We start from the raw sequence: 20,680 nt of genomic DNA, 5'->3' as shown, positions 1-20,680 counted from the left end.
TGGTGGCCTCAAAAGCAAACCCAGACTTCTCTGTTCTGCCTGCCTCTACCGTTCTGTCTCCTCAGCTTCGCAGTCAGGCATCTTGAATAAGGTGCTTCTGCACAGTGTTCCCCTCTTCCTTGCCTCTCATGTAAACTTCTTCCAGTGGAGAGCTGGCTTCCGGCTCTGCCTGGGGATTGAAGCTACCCTCGCCAGGTTGATCATGGCCTCTTCATTGCTGAAGCCAAGAGGCACTTCTTTCCCTCATCTTACCCGACCTCCAGGTAGTCATGGGTGCTTCCCCTACCCTCTTCTAAATTCCTGCCACCTTTGCAGGCTCTTATTCCTTTGCCCATTCCTTAACTGTTTTGTCTTCCTCAGGGTTCTGGACTAGATTATCTACTTGTTTCACTTTACTCTGTCTCCAAGGATGAACTGAACCTATCTTGGCACTCACCCATGGCCTCCTTAGGGGTTGACTCTTCATTCACTACCTGCAGCTCAGATATCTGTCCTGACCTTTCCTCCATGTTCCCAGTCGTTTGCGGGACATTTCCCATTGGCTGGGTCACAGTCCTCACATTTACTCTGGCACCAGAATCTTTTTCCTCCCAACCAGTCATGCCCCCTACATATGGTAGCCTTGTCCTTTGGTTGCCCAAACCAGAAACTTGAGAGGAATTCTCGACTCTTTTTGTTTGTTTCTTTTCTGTAATCAATCAGTCCTCAAGTCCTGTAATTCTGTCTCCTGCTTCTTGTTGTTAAGTTGCTAAGTCATGTCCAACTCTTTGCGACCCCATGGACTGCAACACACCAGGCTTCCCTGTCCTTCACTGTCTCAGAGTTTGCTCAGATTCATGTCCACTGAGTTAGTGATGCTATCTAACTGTCTCTCAGGTTCATCTTTCTCTGTATCTACCACAGAGAAGATCTACATCTTCTCTGTATCTATCTTTAATAAGCAGATTCTGCTCTTTCAGTCTTGCCATTCTTTATAGTGAAACAAGTGTGATGCTTCCCTTCCCGTCACACTTGGGGTAAAGTCCTAAGCCTTGCACTTGACTGGTAAGGCCATTGTGATTTGGTCAGTCCTTTCCTTCCACTCCCACTGTACTCATTAGCCATCCTGAGTGCTCCTGAGAGTACGTACCTCTTAGAGTTCACACGTATTAGTTCTCTCTTCTCTCTAGCTCATCATCTCAGATCCACCCTTAGTGCCTGACTCAAGACACTTCGATTCTAGCCATTGGTGAGACCCCAGTGTAAATAAAGTGCCCTGCCTACAAAACCCAAGAACATCCAGTACTTATTCCTATTAGAATATTTATCTTATTCTAGTGGAGGATACAGACAAGTAAAGAGAGTGTGAGTTTTCACAGAAAAGAGAGCATAGGAAGGATCTTTTCTTGTTCTTTACTCTTTGGACACTTGGCATAGTACACACACTAAAATGCTCAATATGTATTTGTTGAATGAATCAATAAACTATTGGGTTGGTCAAAAAGTAATTCAGATCTTTCTATAAGATAGTATGGAAAAACCCAAATGAACTTTTTGGCCAACCCAATAACAAAGAGCTCAGCAAGTATTAGAGTCCACATTCTTATCTTGTTTCCACTTGACCGGGGATCCTGGTGGGCTGCCGTCTATGGGGTCGCACAGAGTCGGACACGACTGAAGTGACTTAGCAGCAACCATTTTCAAACTTAGCCATTTTTCCAATCAGGGCTGTCTGGCTCCTGAGTGCTTTGTGTCATATGGTGGACAGTAGATTCTAGAGTCACACTGCCTGTGTCCAGATTTGGTTCTGTGACTCTACAAGGGGGTGTGACTTTGAAAAGCCACGTAATCTCTTTCAACCTCAGTGTTTCCATCTCTTAAATTTGGATAATAGTCCTTCTTATAGAGTTATGGTGAGGATTAAATAAGGCAATATCTATAAAGTGTATTCCTATTCATATAAATGTGAGGAATCACCACATTTCAGCATCATCATCAGGCTTTCCCGGTCGCATGGGATGGCAACTAGTTGGACACAACTTAGCAACTAAACAACAACTGTGATCATCACCACCACCATTACTTTGGTCCCTCTATTTGCCAATAAGACAGATTCTTCTGGGCCATGAGATGAGTGGGTATTCAGAGCGTTCTTCTTGGAGACTTTAGTTCTCTTCGGAATTAACAATTGACCAGGAGTGCAGAGCATAGGCCAAGAGGGATGGGAAGTATAGTTGAAAAACGACAAAGTAGACTACAACTCTCTGAGGAATAAATAACTCAGCTGGTTAGTTGGGAGTGCCGCCTTAGGAACTGGCCTATAAATAGGGTTGATGTTTCAAAGGGAGACAGTAACTTAAGCAGGCATGTTTGGATGGTCTACCTAGGAGGTGCCAAAAGAGTATAGCAATTGACTTAATAAGATTAACAGTAATAGTATGAAAATGAAAGTGTTAGTCACTCAGTTGTGTCTGACTCTGCAACCCCCTGGACAGTAGCCCTCCAGTCTCCTCTGTCTGTGGAATTTTCCAGGCAAGTATAATGGAGTGGGTAGCCACTCCCTTCTCCAGGACATCTTCCCAAACCAGGGATGAAACCCAGGTCTCCTGCATTGCAGGCAGATTCTTTACCATCTGAGCCGCCAGGGAAGCCCAGTAATGATGGTAGCTCACATTTATGTGAACAGGAATATACCTTATAGATATTACCTTATGTAATCCTCACCATAATTCTATTAGAAGTAAAAGTATACAACATGCAATAATTAATTTTGTGAGTTCTCAGTAAATGTCTGGAACTATTCTAAGAATTATGTTATTTTATTTAATCTTCACAACAACCCTTCTGTAAGGAACATTTTTTTATTATTATTTCCATTTTATAGATGAGACAACCAAGGCTCACAAACATGTATGATCAGTGTTGTCCAACAAGTAAAGGGAAAAGCTGGCATTTGAATCCAAGTTAGCTTGCCTCCAGAATCCAAGCTTTTCCTTTCTTTCTTTTTGGTTGCTCTGGGTCTTCGTTGTTGAATGCAGGCTTTCTCTAGTTGCAGGGGGTGGGGGTTACTATTCACTTCATTGCATGGATTTCTCATCCCATGGCTTCTCTTGTTGCAGAGCACAGGCTCTAGGCATGCAGCCTTCAGTGGTTGTGGCTCATGGACTCTAGACCCTGGGACTCAGTGGCTGTGGCTCATGGGCTTAGTTTCTTGGGTTCATGTTGGATCTTCCCAGACCAGGGATCTAACCCGTGTCCCTTGCATTGGCAGGCGAATTCTTATCCACTGTGTCACCTGGGAAGTCCCAGGCTTTTTCTTACTACATAATTCCTTCTCATCTCCTTATATTGGGGCTTCTTAGTGATCTCCATGTCAAGTGCCTGAGTCTTATAGATGACCTCAAGACCCAGTCTTCATTCATATTAAGACTATCACTCTGAGGTAGATTCTCTAAACAGAAGGGAGAGCAAGAACCTTCTCAGATATAGAGATGTCCCTGAGAGTTGAAGCGGGCTGTGATCTGTATTTTTTTCATGGACAGTATCTTCCTGCTCGAAACCAGAAGGACGGCTGGCTCCCAAGCTCCTTGCAAGAGAACCAAGCCAGACTCCTTCTACTGCAACTTCATAATGACCGGGCTTCCCTGGTAACAGAGCTGGTAAAGAATCCACTTGCAATGTAGGAGACCAGGGTTCGATTCCTGGGTTGGGAGGATCCCCTGGAGAAGGGATAGATTACCCACTCCAGTATTCTTGGGCTTCCCTGGTGGCTCAGAGGATAAAGAATCCTCCTGCAATGTAAGAGATATGGGTTTGATCCCTGGGTTGGGGAGATCCCCTGGAGAAGGGAATAGCTACCCACTCCAGTATTCTGGCCTGGAGAATTCCATGGACAGAGGCACCTGGCAGGCTACATACAGTCCATGGGGTTGCAAAGAGTCAGACATGGTTGAGTGACTTTCACTTTACATGAGAAATAGATTTGATCAGAGCAGGTAGAATTTATTTTAAGCTTTTGTTCCAAGAACCAATTAAGGTTTCCACTTTGCCTTAAACCACTTCTGGTATCCTCATTTTATTTCTTTTTTTAAATTTTGAATCGAATGCTAAAGTGCTGGGCTAAGATGTCTCGGTAGCATTTTTACTTAAACTCCTTTTTCTTTTCTTTGTGATTTTCCAGCATCCTTCTTTTTTAGAACTTTGAGTATCTCACAAATCTGGTCAAAAGGACTCTTCACACTGTTTTTAACTTATGGGTGAGAGATTACAACCTACTCTTAAGAACTTAATTAGTTTTCCCGATGCTGACATTTTGAGAGGGAGTGTTATGAGCCATCCTATTTTTTCCAAGTCAGAACTTGAGAAACAGATTTGAGGAAGGATTTTTCTCAGTCCTTCCTGGTTCAAGAGGCCCTCTGGAAGATTTTATTTTTTTCAGATTAACAGAAAGAGCAAGAGAAAGTATTTTGGTTTTTTTTCAGGGCACATCGTCACTACACATATTAGTCAGGGAGGAAATTGTGACTGGGTGTCTTACCCAACAGCTGTGTCTGTGTGTATGTGTGTGTTGGGCAGAGATCCTTACAAAAAAGATAAAATTCTATTATGAGGGAATTCATAGGTGGTTACTCTTTCACAAAGAATTAATAAATAAGTGGAGGTAATCTGGACTTTTCGAACAGTTTAAATCAAGAGGACTTGCTGGACATAACTAGAAATGGCTGCTGTCTGGGTACTAATTCTGAGGTCTGGACGTTGTTGTTGCTGTTCAGTCACCAAGTCATTCCAAATCTTTGTGAACCCGTGGCCTGCAGCATGCCAGGCCTCCCTGTCCTTCACCATCTCCCAGAGTTTGCCCAAGTTCATGTCCATTGAATTTCCCATCATATATGAATGGCTTAGATGGTAAAGAATCTGCCTGCAGTGCAGGAGACATGGATTCAATTCCTGGATCTGGAATATCCTCTAGAGAAGGGAATGGCAACCTACTCCAGTATTCATGCCAGAATAATCCTATGGACAGAGGAGTGTGGTGGGCTACATTCCATGGGGTTGCAAAGAGTCAGACATGACTGAAGCAACTTAGCATGTACACAGAATGTGAAGCAAAATGAAAGAAAGAGGATTCAAACTTGATTACTGGTGCTGCACGCCTTTCAGTTCAGTTTGGTTCAGTTGCTCAGTCATGTCCGACTCTTTGAGACCCCGTGAACTGCAGCACGCCAGGCTTCCCTGTCCATCACCAACTTCTGGAGCCTCCTCAAACTCGTGTCCATTGAGTCGGTGATGCCATCCAACCATCTCATTCTCTGTCGCCCTCTTCTCCTTCTGCCTTCAATCTTTCCTAGCATCAGGGTTTTTTCCAATGAGTCAGCTCCTTGCATCAAGTAACCAAGTATTGGAGCTTCAGCATCAATCCTTCCAATGAGTATTCAGGGTTGATTTTCTTTAGGGTTGACTGGTTTGATCTCCTTGCACCCAGGGAACTCTCAAGAGTCATCCCCAGCACCACAGTTCAAAAGCATCAATTCTTCAGCACTCTGCCTTCTTTATGGTCCACCTCTCATGACTACATGACTACTGGACATTGTTTCCCTCTAATTCTTCCTCCTTCCTGCCTCCTTTCTTTTCTCATGGACTCTAGAGAGTCCATTGTTTATTGGGCTTACCATTTCATTAGACATTTTGCTAGCAATTTATGTACATCATTTCGTTTAATTTTCATACAAGCTTATGAGAGAAGTACGATTGTTATCTCCAGTTGACAAACAAGGAAATCAATGCTCATGAAAGTGAAGTCACTTGGTCCAGGCCAGTCACAAGTCCAGAGTGAAAGATAGAGCTAGAACTCAACCCCAGGGCTCTCCAGTCCAGACCTTGACCTTTCAACCCTCACATCATACTGCTTCCTCACTAAGCGTGTTCTGTTCTTTGTCTCCAGGGACAGAATGAGAACGTCTGTCAATGTTGTGGGTGACTCTTTTGGGGCTGGGATTGTCTATCACCTCTCCAAGTCTGAGCTGGACACCATTGACTCTCAGCACCGAGTGCATGAAGATATCGAAATGACCAAGACTCAGTCCATTTATGATGACTTGAAGAACCATAGGGAGAGCAACTCAAACCAGTGTGTCTATGCCGCACACAACTCAGTCATAGTAGATGAGTGCAAGGTACCTTTCCCATTCATGGATATCGAGACCTGTATATAATAGTGCATGCTCAGTTTCTTAAAGCAAACACAAAAGCCCTGCATGTATTATCATCACATTTATTTTTCTAAAGAATCATGTAACTCAAGCTTCGATGAGTCCCAGACCATCTAACTCTGTGTCTAACATGGCAGGAGATCAGTAAGTCTAACAGTGAAAGAGTCAGATGGTTGCTTGCTCCGTCTCTGTGATACAAAATGATCTTTCTGATCCCCCTGTCCACCTACCCTGCAAATTTGATCAGTTTTGTCTGAATATTATGCTCAAGAATTTGTGGTTTCTAGGGCTTTGCTGCCTTTCACATATTCTGTTCCTCAAGTGAAACATCAAGAGAAATGCCCAGAATCACTTGATTTACATAGCACAAGTGTTCCTCCTAGCTGTGTATCATGTATTGGTTAAAAAAAAAGAAAAAGAGAAACGTGCCCACATAACTTTGCAAAGCTATCATTCTCTTAATTATTTTCATGGGAGCATGAGTTTTGACCTAGAAGCCACTTTGCTCCAAGAATGGGGAAGCAATTGTCTCCTTCAGGACAATTATCCATAAATGTCTTTTAAAAAACACGACATGTCACACATTGCCTGGCAGCACCATTATCCCTGAAGCATGGATGTTCTGGACTCTTTTCCAAGCTGTTGGATGCTAAGTCTTAAAGCTCAATGGGCTCTGTCTTGCCTTCATTGTAACTAACTTGACATTGTCAAAGACTGAGTGTCATGACCAGAGTGAAGCAAACTTGGAGAAACCCCGGCAGGTGAGCAAGGTCAACTTTGGAGGGTCTAGACAGCAGTTGAGGACAATCCGAACCCAACACAGGTTTCTGAGACCTTTTTGACTCCTGTTGATCTCATTTAAAAATTAATTTCTCCCTATGTTTCTGGGTCATTCCGAATATATGCCAGACAACTAAGGATGACATAGAAGCAATTCTCTTTATTGGACTATAACATAGTCCAGTGGCTCATCCCCTCCGTATCAGCTACATTGTGCATAAATTTTCTAATGAAAATTAGGGAGGGATCCCACTCATCAAGAGGCAATTGCATAAATCAATTAACTCTGTGAAAACAATTAAAACTGTTGGAAATTAAGATGGACCTAAATGGTAAACTCCATTCTCCTGGAAAGTCAGTGTTTTCCACATCTAAATGAATATGCTGGATTATTCTCCATCAAAACGTTAGTTTTGGTCAACAAGAGTCAGTACTTCATGGAATAGGTTTATGCTCTATTATATTTAACAAGTATTTATTGTGTGCCTTGTGGGGTTTAATTGAGCGCCCCCATCTTATTCCTATGACTTCCTACATTTTGATTACTAATCACATTTTACAGAGTGCCCATAACCTGCAAAGCCCTGAATTAGGCACTGGAGGACAGCAAAATGAATGTACAATTACATAGCAAAGATACAGCTTGATCCCAGTGGCTGCCATACAAGGAAATACAGTAGTATGAACCAAAATAAAATCACCATATGTATTTTTTAATTTTGCAGTTATATATTAGAAGGATCTTGGAAGTTAATTACCTTTGGAGTGACCCTTTTGGAGCATCTCAGCATACTTCTTAACAATATTGTACAGGACAAGTTTTGAGGAAGATTTGTAAGCATGGGGATAGTTTTAGATTTCAGACTTCCCAGATTTTTTTTTTTTCCCTTAAAGGACATCAAGCATATCAGGACAAATTCCTTTCATTGTTTTAGCAAACAATTCAACCCCCAAAGGGAAATGTTGGTCTGCTCTCCCTATCACTAGGAAATAAGCCCATGAGAAAAGAAACTGTATTCCTATTTATCACTGCTGTGCCCTAAAGCAGTGCCAGGGATGCAACGGGCTCTGCAGAGATATTTACTGAGTGTATCCTTTTAGCATCCTGACCCTATGCTTTAATTCAGATAACCTTTTTTTTTTTTTGCTGGGCAGTTCCATAGAGATAGTGGCTTAGTCTCTCTAGGTAATTAACCACTGAACCAACCACTCATTGGTGAATTAGTGTTTAGATAATCAAGTAATGAAACTGAGCAGGTCATGAAAATAATGAAACGACCATATTGGTTTAATAAGTATTCACTGTTTTCATTTTTTAGTTAAGTGATTGAGTTCAGCTCTGTGGAGATCGTGAGGTCAGGCAACTGACTCTTCTTGTTCTTGACCAATCCGCTGGGTTGACACCCATGCACAGAGGAGGCAGCCAGAGCTACAGAGATGAATTCGCAGGCTTTACCCAGAGTATTGGAGTTACGTTTACTCCTGCCTTTGAAACTCTTTCTGGTCTGTTTTGTTCCACTGTTTTAAAAACTGAGCTGGGGACCTCAGTGCTTTCCACCAGTCCTCTACCCTTTAGGCTTTTCTATTACCCAGATGTTGGGAAAGAGCCGGGTGGAATGGATGGGGGTGGTGGAGCCCCGACTTCCTTTAATCCAGTCAGAAAAAGGGAATGCCCCCCCAAAACTGCTGTCCCAGCTACTTTAGAGACAGAGGTCCTAATATTTGAAAACAACCCCCCCCCACCACCACCCAGGTTCCGTCTGGTTTTCCAAAGGCACCACACTGAGATTTATGATGCTGCACAGCTATTGATCTGGTTCATTGCTAAAAGGCAAATAGGCCCATCCGAGGTCATGGAGAACAGGCAGCTTGCTCCAGGCAGTTTGTCCCTGGCAGTCTTTCCTGACAGGTCACCGAAGGGGAAACAAATTTGCTGCTGCTCTGGTCACAACTTTAACCATTTTAAGCATTGTGATGTCATGTTGGCCTCTCCAGTTTCAGACTCTTGCCTTGTAACCGTAGTTTGAAATTATGCAATGTTTTTTATTTTAACCAGAATAACTGCATGTGATGCTTACATTTGCTTCTTGCATGGTCTTTTTTTTAAATGGAGGCTTCATGGGGACTGGTGGAAGGAGTAGTTTTTATTTTCGTTTGCTTGGTTCATGAAAGGCATTTGGTTTTCTGTCCCTAGCATGTTTTGTGTGTTCATAATGCACGTGTCTCCCTTCCACTTGGGTAAGAAGAAGGTCAGATTTCTTTCAATCATTGCTGCCGTTTGTCATGTCTCCGTGTCCTAATGCTTCCATAAATCCAGTCTCTCCATTATGTGGAATATCAGTCGTGGGTTTAAGTTTGCACATGACGTTGAGGACAGACAGATGGAAGGTAAGCTAGGATAACGATTTAGATGTGGAGGGGGAAACCTCCCATTTTGTGGAAGGGTTCAGTTTGCTTAGAGCCCGGGAAGCATAATCCGGACAGTCTGGTGATTATAGTTGATTAATAAATGTCTGCATTGAAATAATTTAGATTTACTGATCCCCGGCTTTTAATTCCCTTCTCTTCTTCTTTCAACGTTTAAAGCCTGGACAGCTTATAAGGTGGAGCCAGACCACCACGACTTCTGATTTTAAAATTGGACATGTATAAAATCCACCCGGGCTCATTGAAACCGAACCTTTCACGTGCATGAGTAGAACTAGATGCTGGTTCTGGATTTTTTGTTTCTCTGCGGTTGTCTGGAGTAGCACGGGGCACTGTGTTTTAAGGGCTGCATTATTGTGTGGTGAGTCTATGGCTAATTAGACCCCCTCACAACCCTAAAAGCGTCATACAAGTTATTTATTCCCCAACTTGCAAAGTCGCTCTAGTGCTTCAGATACCTCCCCAAGGCAAATACGCATTTTTAAAGTGTGCAAGTCATTGTTGAAAACCAAGACCAGCTTAAAATCAATTTGGAAAGAACAGTGTCTAACATTAATATTTAAGTTGCGTAGTAGAACCTGGGTCTGGTGCTCCTCCACATAACCCCCGGGGTGGTTTTCTGGTTCATGACCTGTAAGTTGGATGTTGATGATAATTATTTTCAGGTAACTCTGGCAGCCAATGGAAAGTCAGCCGACTGCAGTGTTGAGGAAGAACCTTGGAAACATGAAAAATAAGGATATGACTCTCAGCAAATTCTTGAATAAACCCCCCAATGTATCTTATGGTAAAAGAGGATATAAACAAGCTTTCTTTAAAAAGAAAAAAAATACATCTATTTCTGTTTACTTAATCTATTAGCTGAGGCTTAGAGGATCTGTTGTGAGTCAGTGACAGGCACGGTGCTGTGTGTCATTGCCAAATAATGCTTCGTAAATGTCTCATTTTCTCACTTGTATTATTGTTTGAATGGATGCTGCTGGAGGAATCAGTTTGAATTGAAGACGCATTCTTGCCAGCTTCCCTTTTCTCTCAAGATGTAGAAGCGTGGGTGCTCTCTTTTCCAGGAGACACAACTAAAGGCATGTGGCACATTCTGGGGATTTGGAATAATGAGCACACACTTGGTGTGTTACTCTTTCCAGTGTTCCCCAGCCTCACCTGGTAGCACACAAGAGATTCTCTTAAAGCCTTTGTAAGAAATCCCCTTCAACGTCTTAGAGCGTTTGCCCTTGTGTTTTTTGGTGAAAAGAAAGTACCCATCTTAGGGAACTCTGACAGTTTCTCTTCTGTTGAATTTCTCTCTTTAAGTTGAATGACTAAATGTTTCAAAGAGAGTCACATTTGGAGCCATATCTTAAGAGCAGCCTATTACGGAACCCACTGAGTCTCTGCCCTACCCCACATAGTCTATGGGAATAATTGTTGAATTTCAAAGTATGTTTCATAACTTGCTCTAAATTCGGTAATGGATTAGGGTGTAGCTTACATAGAATTGCTGTATATATTGACAATACTTGGAGAGCACAGTCAACACAAATTTTAACCAGATTCAAATTTGTGTTTGGGTTACATCACCTTGGATAGTGAAATCAAGTGACATTATTTGATCTATGTTTTGTCCATAAAATTCTTATTTGGGTTTCTATCTTCATCTCCAAATTATTTCTGTCATATTCTCATCAGACTAAAAGACTTAATCATTTTACTGTCCTCACAGATGGAAAACAGTTACGTTGGCTGTGCCTCTTTTAATACTAATCTCATGATAAAAGCAAAACCAAAACACGATTAGTCATCTAATATGTAGAAAGCTTTTTGTTATATTTTATCAAAGCACCTAAAACCAATTACAGGGCATAGTTGAAAGCAGAACCCATCTTCCTCCCCAGTGTTCTCTGTGGAAAGAACCAGAAAACAAACATATGTGCAAAATCCTATAAAGATGACATTTCTACAGCAAAGTCAAGGCAGCCTTGAACCATAGAGTAGGGGAAAAGTGTGGCTTTACGGAACTTCACAGACGGAATCTTTTCCAAGCTGTGGAAGTTTGCGGGGATACGTAATATAATACTGGAGTAACTCATCAGTGCCTTGCATGCTGCAGGCATCTCCAAGCTGTGTTTTCCAGTGTCTGTACTATCATTGTCTACTGAATAACCCACAGTATTTTCGTAAGGTGACTCTAAGGAATGTTGCAAACCTTGGTCCAGTGTGGGAGCAGGGTGGTCATCTGAGGCCAACAGATGTGTACTGAGATATTCATGGATAGTTGTAGAGTCCAAGTTTTCACAGGAGAAGGATGTGTATGGACATCACATGCCCTTCATTACCTACTCCTTGTGACCTTACTCTTTCATGTAGGGAAACTTTGGAACACACAAGAGACATGAGAGTCTAGTAGTTTTGTCTCTTAACCCTAGTTGGTTTCTTTTTTTTTTTTTTTAATAACAATCACTATTGAGCAGTATTAAGTAGCTCTTTGCTTTAAAAGAAAATAATGCATTGGTCTTCATTTTCATTAGATGGACGGTTAAGAGGGTGGCCAAGGGCTTGCTGAAATGTAGTAGTGGCAAATGCATCCTTTATAGTAGATGTCATGGGTTGTAGGGATGGTTCCTGGATTTAACTGTGAAACTGTTAAGGAGTCTCTTTAAGTCAGGCTTCCGAGGGCATTTTTTATGGTGAGGAGAAGGATGTAGCTGTCCATCTAGGAACAGGTGGTTTTGTTGTTTAAGGCCAGCTTAGCACTTGAACATACTGACAGGCTGCTCAAAGGAGTGGTCTCAAGATTGTCTTCCAAAGATTCTGCCTGAAAGTCTTCCATGACTGCTTGTCTTCAGTTTTTTCCTAGTTATTGAGTTAGCCTATACATATATAAGGGGACAGTGTATTCAGAAGAAACTAGTTGCTCAGCTTAACAAAGCGGGTTTTTCTAGTTTGAAACTGTATGCAGTAAGTTTCATGAGAATATCCTTAGGAAATCGGTTTATTTGGAAGTTCAACAAATCAGTTAAAAATAAGCAATTTCTCAAATCCAGGAGTAGCTTGAAAACCCAGGGTATATGTAGAACTGACATGTGACTGTGTCCTCTGGTTTTTTAGGCCGCTCTCATTCTTCTCATGCCATGCCCATTGGGGTTTCCTTGTCCAGCATTATGTGCCATAAACAGGACAAGTCGATCCAGAATATACCTCTAACAACCATTTTCTAAACAGGATACTATAACTTGTCAGTTGTATGCACAGATTTATTTTAACAAGTCAAACACAAATATGAATGCTTATAACACTCCATTCATGTTTGATCATGCATAAATGTTACATTTGTACACAGACATGGCAGGCTAGATATACACACTGTACCCTGTAAGTTCTGTTAAGTCAGGGCTTTGGCAACATCATTTTTTATGGACTCATTTACTGTATTTAGGAATCAGAACCATTTCAGGAGAAAAGCAAGTAGACTTTTATTCTCTCCTTTCTCCTTTATATCCTTTGAAAAACCCAAGTGGCATCATCATTTGATTACCTACTACAATTCAATGAATCAAGTCCTATTCATGAAAAGAATGGAGTAGCTCTCAAGGCAGAGCTTTATCTTAGACCTTTGGGGATGTGCCTCCCATGAAAAGAGCACCAGAAATTCAAGGCAATCATCTAAATCACTCAGATCTTCGATATAAAACTTTAGATGGTAAGTTCTGAATCAAGTAGTTATCAGATTTGATTCTTATTTTTGGGAGTGGAAACACAACCCATAGCCTGCAGAATTGCCATGTTCCATAAAATATAAATATTGACTTCTCTTTAACTACTCATCAGCTTCGATGTTCAGGAAAGTCTAAAGAAAGGTTGCCAAAATGCCTGGTTTTTGGATTTGAACTGGTGGATGCTAAGAAAGGTTAGAGGAAATTCAGTTTATGGGGAGATGTACTCTTGGTCAGTAAGGTCAGGAATCCCAACAGCTGGTTAATTAGAAAGTCTCAGATCATTTCCACCTGTGCACAGAGACATATGTCATTTGCGAGTGTATATCTAGTCAAGAAGCCACTTTGGAGTCAGGCAGAAAATCCCATGGACACGAAGGAGCCTGGCAGACTACAGTCCTTGGAGTTGCAAGAGAGTTAGACACAACTTAATGACTAAGTAACAACAATTCACCTACCTGATCTCCAGAGGGAAACCCAATCCTGCCGTGTTTTTGCAAATACCACACTTCCGTTTGTTCCCAATAGCAAAAGGTATGGTACCATATTTCACTTTTGTCTGAATCAAGGGTTCTGTTTGTGCTATGTTTTCCATACAAAGAGCGTTAGAGAATTAAGGCAGTCATCTAGAGCATGCAGATCTTCATGATCTGAACCAAGTAGCTGTTAGAAATTCAGCAGTGAATTCAAATAGGTACCCACATGTTCAGAGAGAATTCTCTATCATTCAGACTCTTGATAAGCCTCAGCAGCTCTTGCCTGCTGTGATGACTAAATGCTCAGAAGTTATACCCAGTGGAGGCGGCCATTCCCACTTCATTACTCTTCAGTGCTTGGGGCCATACAGTCGCACGGGTTGCTGGTTGGGCTTTGCTTATTCTCCAAATAAATTCATTCCAAGCCAAGGAAAGGGACCAAGTGGGATTTTCCAATTATATAATACTTGCTGTTTGAATACAATATGATGATCCAGGAGCCTGAAAAGATTAAGGTTAAAAGCAAAAGGCCTGAAGGAATTTTGAAGTGAGAGTTTTATAAATCTAGTTGTCAAAGAAGATAAATGGTCTCAGTATCTGGTAATTTTGTCTAAAACCAAGAAGGGCCACTGAGCACCAACCCAGACAGGTTGCACTATTGGCAGGTTGGTCTCTGGGATGAAGTGAGTGCAAAGCTATTCAGACATCAGTTGCTTTTGATTTTTTTCTGAAAAGAAAATTCAACTTCCGCTCTTCCTTTTCCTCTCTTCTTATTCCAGTGATCATTGTTGCTCAGTTTAGTAAATGACCATCCAAGTTAGTGCAAAGGTTGCTTTTAGAACAGATGACAAGGAATCTTAATTGAGTAGTATCTAATTTCATAGCACAGCTAGTTTAGGAAATAACAGAAATAACAGAGATGAGGAGAAATAATGCAGTTAGGAAGAGAAACATTTGACTGAGACTCTGCCCATTTTTATTCATACAACTTACACTAGTCACTTTACACATTAGCACCATTGGGGGGGAAAAAAAAAAGGACAGGCTAGATTAAATTATTAAAATGCCCATCCATTCCTAAGAAACCACCATATAATTATCTCTGCTTTAACTTCTTTTTCTTAAGAGGCTTACTTCTATATGTGCATGCTAAGTCACTTCAGTTGTGTCCGACTCTTTGCAACCCTATGGACCATAGCCCGCCAGGCTGCTCTGTCCATGGGAGTCTCCAGGCAAGAATACTGGAGTGGGTTGCCATGCCCTGCTCCAGGGGATCTTCCCCACCCAGGGATTGAACCCACGACTCTTATGTCTCCTGCATTGGCAGGCAGGTTCTTTACCACCAGCTCTGCCTGGGATACTTACTTACTGCTATAACACATTACTTATTTGTATTGTAAATCAGAGGAGCCCATAATAATGAATAATCAATTTGGATTTTTCTCATTCCCTTTGGGAGAAATTAAGTTCAAGCCTCTCTCTTCATTTGATGTCTTAGAACAAGCTTGGAAGATGGCCATGTTCATCTACCATTTGGTGTTTGGGAATACAAACCAACCTCCTTTTATAAAACTGTCCTTTACTTAATGTGCTGTCCTAGTGGAAGTAGCCATTCAGCTCAGGGAAAAATGCTGCCCCAGTCACCATGAGGGGCCAGGATGAATCTGTGGCCTCCCTCAAGGTCTTGCATCATTCCTGCTGTAGCAACAGAGCCCACACTGAATACCCAAAACACACAGTTTCCTCCAGACGGTCCTAATTGCCAACGCAGTATGGGAATTTGGGAGCCTTTGGCAAATCAACTTGAACACTCTTATGAAATTTGGTGCAAGGCTTACACAATAACAGCAGCTGTCTGTAAATACCTTCCTTTCCACCAGTACTCAGACACGCACATCCACATACACGGTGGGATCGAGCCAAGTCCTTTCTCTGGAAAGGTTTGCAGAGATGTTTGATTGAGTTCATTTTCAAAATTTCCTCTTGGTTTGTTTTCACTGTGGTCATCCCATCACAGGTGGAGAAGGTCTATCTTACAAGAGTGGACTTGTATTGGTGATCCTAGATCTTCTTCTATGCTCAGAGTTTTTAAAGTGAATAAGATGCATGGTCTGTCTGCAGGGGGCGTGTGACCAGCCATGGCCTTTGAACAATCTCTTGAACATTCCAGTATCACTGCAATGGGCTGCTGTTTGCATCCCTGCTCTTTGTCCAAACTTCTGCTAAATACGGAATAGGATTTGTGTTACTGTGCCACGAACATTTTCATTTTCATTAACATTTCATTTTCATTAACAAAGACCTCAGCTCTGTAAACGCGGGGCAGAGAGATGTACAGCTAGTACTGAAAGGATAGAGTTAGTTTCTGTTTGTTTAAATCTTTCTTGCAGAAGACCTAACACCAGAGCATCAAGTAGTATGACCCATATAAGAGCATATGAAAAAGTAAGAGAAGCCCTCAAGTTGTTATTTCATTCACTCTGAGTAACTACTGATCAGCTTGCCTATGTCCAGCCTTGCCTCACTCTCTTACCTCTGGAGCATGTATCCATTTCGATATATTTTAAAGTCCTTCTGATTGTTATACAGGGCCCTTTGGGGCTGATGATAAAACCTGCTACTGAACAGATCCCTGTACCTTGAAGAGTCAGCACTTGACTTAGAACCCAGGTAACAACAGGTCTCCAATTTCTCCAGAGACACCCCTCATCCCTGGGTGAGTGTTAGAACGTAACTTATGACCAGGACCATTGTCGTCTTTCCCTGCGGAGGTGGAGATGATGCAGTGGGAGCCTCACTCCTTCTGGGGTTCTGTTTCTTCTCATGGCAACCATGTAAGCTGCCTAAAAACAGTCTGTTGCCTTTGGTAGGAGAGAAATGCACACACTAGCCCAGGAAGTTAGTTTAGCCTATCTCTGAGGTTTCGCCCCCATGTAGCAAGTTCTCTGAGATGTATGATCAGCAAGCTGGTACTCTGGTTTCTTACTTCCCCAGGAGAGTTCTCCTCCTTACTCGGATCTCATCCTTTGGCAGCCAAATCTTTCCATAAATGACCTTCACTCCTTCCCCCAGGAAATCTCAGCATTACATTTCCATGTTGCACAGGACAGACCAGGTTATCTGGTCACTCTAGAGATTTGTATATAAAAAGATACTTTTGTGAGGATTTTTGTATATTGTTTTTCTATTTGTTTTCTATGGCTCGAGGAGAGAGCTGGCAAACTGTGAATCTAATTTGATCTTGCTGCCAGCAGACATATTTTGGCTTCCTGGTAAAAATTTATGTTACCAAGGAAAATATATTGCCCTCTGATCAGTATTGTACTCTCCAAAATTCACAGATTCCTCCAATCCAACCTTACATTCTTATTTAAACAAATCCCTGGGCTTCTTTGCTGTTATTTATAAAAAGCATGAGAAAACTTATTTAGAGTCCTGGATAGTGTATATTTAATATTGATTTAGCCTTTAATAATGTTATATAGGTTTGTATCTATTCTTCATAAACCATAAAGAACTCAGTGTAGACTGAATGGATCTATTTAGTATCTGTAATTTTGCAGACAGATATTTTCTTATGGTATTTTCTATATAACCACATATGTATAATTACAACTAATTCAAGCACAAGACATTTCTACAGCAATTTAGAGCTGTCATTGTTTCCTGAGCATACAGTCACATTTGAAAAATGTAACAACTCAGTCCTTTGCGATGCAATGAACAAAATGACCATTAAGAACAAAGAGTCAGTTAAATCCTTTAGCTGGTTAGGATATGTATAATATTTAAACAATTAGGCTTTTTAACTCAAGGAATGGTGCTGACTCTTTATTTTTGATACCACATCTGGTTATTCCACCTAAGCATTCTAATTTTGCTTTTCTCCAAGAACATGAAAAATAAGATGATTAATAGTGGAATCATCTCTATAATCTCCATGCCTTCCTAATAATTTATGTGAAAATTAGCTTAGGAAAACTTCGGATAGCAGAGATTGAGGGTGAGTGTGAGGAAGCCAATCAGTACAGATTTGTTGCAGTTCATTCTTGCCAAGCAAATTGGTAGTAAATGTCACATTGTTATGTGAATTGAGCACATATTTTTAAGGTTAAAATAAAACACATTAGTACCAGCTATGAAGCAATACTCTATCAATGGGGCTTAAAGTCTCAGTGAAATTATTCAGAAGCAGCCCAGGTAGATTCTGTCCTCAGGTGAGTAGCAATCTATGTAAATTTCCCCAAAAGACAAATCAATAATCACTGCAAAGACAAGGAAGGGTCTTCCTTCCGCCAAACACAGTTTCTGATAATATGATTGTAGGGCTAGTATTTTTGCTATGTTTTAGGAAATAGATACATAGAAAGTGTACTGGTGTGTATTTAAATCCACTCCTCATTAAGCAATCAGATTAGATGTGCCCTCAACTGGCAACAATTATATCTGTGATTTTCAAGTACAGATAGCTGTCAAGCATGAAGTTCTTGTGTATACACAGTAACACATGGTTCACGCATGAAGAAAAGTGCCTATGCACTTCATGTAGCTATAATGTAGATATCTATGTGTAATTTCAGTGAAATGGTATATAGATGTATTGTAATTTAATTTAAATGTTATTTTTGGCTGTTTATCTAAGTGCAGTAGACATGTTGATTGATGTTTTGAAAACCCTTCTTTTCCTTCTTAGCTAGCTAGTGGTAAATCATTTCTCCTCTTTCTTAAAGTGACTTGGGAATGTATATCAGTGAAGAACTTATCTGTGAATCCTTTGTACTGATGATTGGTTGAAAGTCTGTGTGTATCCAGTATCTTTGTAAATATGTGATTCAGGGCAAGGGGGTGTTGGATATGTGTCATGATTCTTAGTCAAAGGTCATCTGATGTCTATGTAGTACCCAGTGAATACATCTGTGGAACTTTTGATTATCTAGACCTAGGTAGATTTAGAACAGGGACATTTATCTGCAGCCAAGACATTTGTATTTGCTTGATGAATTGAGCTCAAAGAGACGAAAGGTTCATCTGCTGAGCATAAGCATGTTAGCATTATGTCTGTAGGTTAAAGTTCTGCTTCTTTGGTTGCCAAATACCGATCATCATGCTCATGACTTAAAGGTTGTGAAGAGCCTTGTCCCTCTTGGTTTCTTGAGTTGGGGTACAGGAAAGGCATTCACTAACTGCCATGCAGGTAAAATCCCACGAAAGCACACTTCTGGTAGTAAATTGCACAGCTGTCTCTAGAAAGAGCATGAGAAGCACAAGCATGGTCAGTATGCTCTTGGGGGGATTGCAAAAAAAAAAAAAAACAGCTAGTGAAGCACAGATCCCGCATATGTGAAGGGAGTAGGACCTCTAGCTCCTAGGCTTTGTGTGTGTTTCAAGTGTTTGAAGAGAAGGTTAACTAATGCAATTATATACTTGCCTCCCAAACACACATTCTAATTATCACTGAGTTGAATGCTATGAGGTCTATAGCTCCTGTAACCCCCTTTTCCTTCTTTAAGGACAGAGAAAAATGACCATGTGCAGCTGGGAACACTGAGTGTTCCTCTCTTTTCACAAGAAATGTGAAGCTTAGGAGATCCTCTGAGGGCACAAAGCATGTTAATTTTCAGTGTCTACTCCAGAGACTGGAGTGAAAGGATGTAAGTGTGAACAGGCACATTTTTTTTTCCTTGAAAATGTGGCTTCTTCAACTTGTGTCATATTCAGGATGGAAACCTTACTGAAAGAAATCTAGCCTTTAGGTAGAATTCCCTTTGAAGATTCTTGTGTGTATCCAGAATGAAAGATAAGAGTAATTGTTTCCCTCACATTCACAATCCCCATTGATCTAAAGTCATGTAACATAGAGCATCTATAGCACATCGGGTTTAATGAATGAAAAAAGATAAAAAATTTCAACTAATTTGGGGGTTGTTTCTTACATATGGTACTAGGAAATGCCTTGTTGGCAAAGCACATTTTGGGTATTTGAAGTATTTTACTTTCACCTTTAGCTTTCTTACAATGTGGACTGATTACTGTAACATTACATGTGTAAAATAACTGGATATTCTTTATATACTGGAAATAATCTTTAAATCCAATATTTCACTAAGTGTTTTAACTTCTATGTATATATCTCTCATTAATAAATGTGGATTCCAATTTCTCTTGGCTGTTGACTCTCCTTCAATTCCAATTTTAAGCTAGTGTTTATTACATAGTAAGTGTCTCCAGTGTTCCTTTTGGAAAAATTTGTGAATTGAAACCTACAATGTCTAAATTAATATTTTCTAGGAAGCCTAAATATACAGTGGAGTTACATCTTATGCTATAAAGTTATGAGTTGGACAAAAATGGCATATAATCAAAATTAAGCTTGTGAATCAGCCAGTATGGGTTATCTCCCACAACTCAGGAGCTTAAAGCAACCAAGGTTGATTTCTTACTCATATGACATGTCCATCACTGTTTGTCTGGGGGACTTTGGTCCACACCATCCTCACTGAGGGAGTCTGAGAGAGACTTCCTCCTTGTGCTTCTGCCCTTACCAAATGCAAGAAGAAAGGAACAGGGCAGATTTTACACTGACTCCTAAACTGCCCTTCCAAATGCAGTGTGCCTCAGTTCAGTGCAGTTCAGTCGCTTAGTCGTGTCCGACTCTTTGCGACCCCATGAATCACAGCACATCAGGCCTCCCTGTCCATCACCAACTCCCGGAGTTCACTCAAACTCATGTCCATCGAGTCAGTGATGCCATCCAGCCATCTCATCCTCTGTTGTCCCCTTCTCCTCCTGCCTCCAATCCCTCCCAGGATCAGAGTCTTTTCCAATGAGTCAACTCTTCACATGAGGTGGCCAAAGTGTTGGAGTTTCAGCTGGAGCATCAGTCCTTCCAAAGAAATCCCAGGGCTGATCTCCTTTAGAATGGACTGGTTGGATCTCCTTGCAGTCCAAGGGACTCTCAAGAGTCTCCTCCAACACCACAGTTCAAAAGCATCAATTCTTCGGTGCTCAGCTTTCTTCACAGTCCAACTCTCACATCCATACATGATCACTGGAAAAACCATAGCCTTGACTAGACGAACCTTTGTTGGCAAAGTAATGT

General features: G+C 41.1%; 1 protein-coding gene across 4 annotated transcripts in view; it reads left to right on the top strand.

Annotated features, from left to right (window-relative positions):
* SLC1A2 (solute carrier family 1 (glial high affinity glutamate transporter), member 2) overlaps positions 1 to 19,741 on the top strand; it is a 139,041-nt gene extending 119,300 nt beyond the window's left edge. For 3 of the 4 annotated variants that reach the window (XM_010831858.1, XM_010831855.1, XM_010831856.1), the window contains 2 exons: positions 5,921 to 6,152; positions 10,061 to 19,741. In XM_010831858.1, the coding sequence (XP_010830160.1) occupies positions 5,921 to 6,152; positions 10,061 to 10,132 (304 nt within the window). In that variant the 3' untranslated portion in view covers positions 10,133 to 19,741. The other variant, XM_010831857.1, reaches the window with a different exon arrangement.
* Positions 19,742 to 20,680: the final 939 nt, after the last annotated feature.

This window comes from Bison bison, unplaced genomic scaffold (genome assembly GCF_000754665.1).
Source record: "Bison bison bison isolate TAMUID 2011002044 unplaced genomic scaffold, Bison_UMD1.0 scf7180017864531, whole genome shotgun sequence".
In the NCBI taxonomy this organism is placed as follows: domain Eukaryota; kingdom Metazoa; phylum Chordata; class Mammalia; order Artiodactyla; family Bovidae; genus Bison; species Bison bison.
This window is presented reverse-complemented; position numbering and strand designations above follow the sequence as displayed.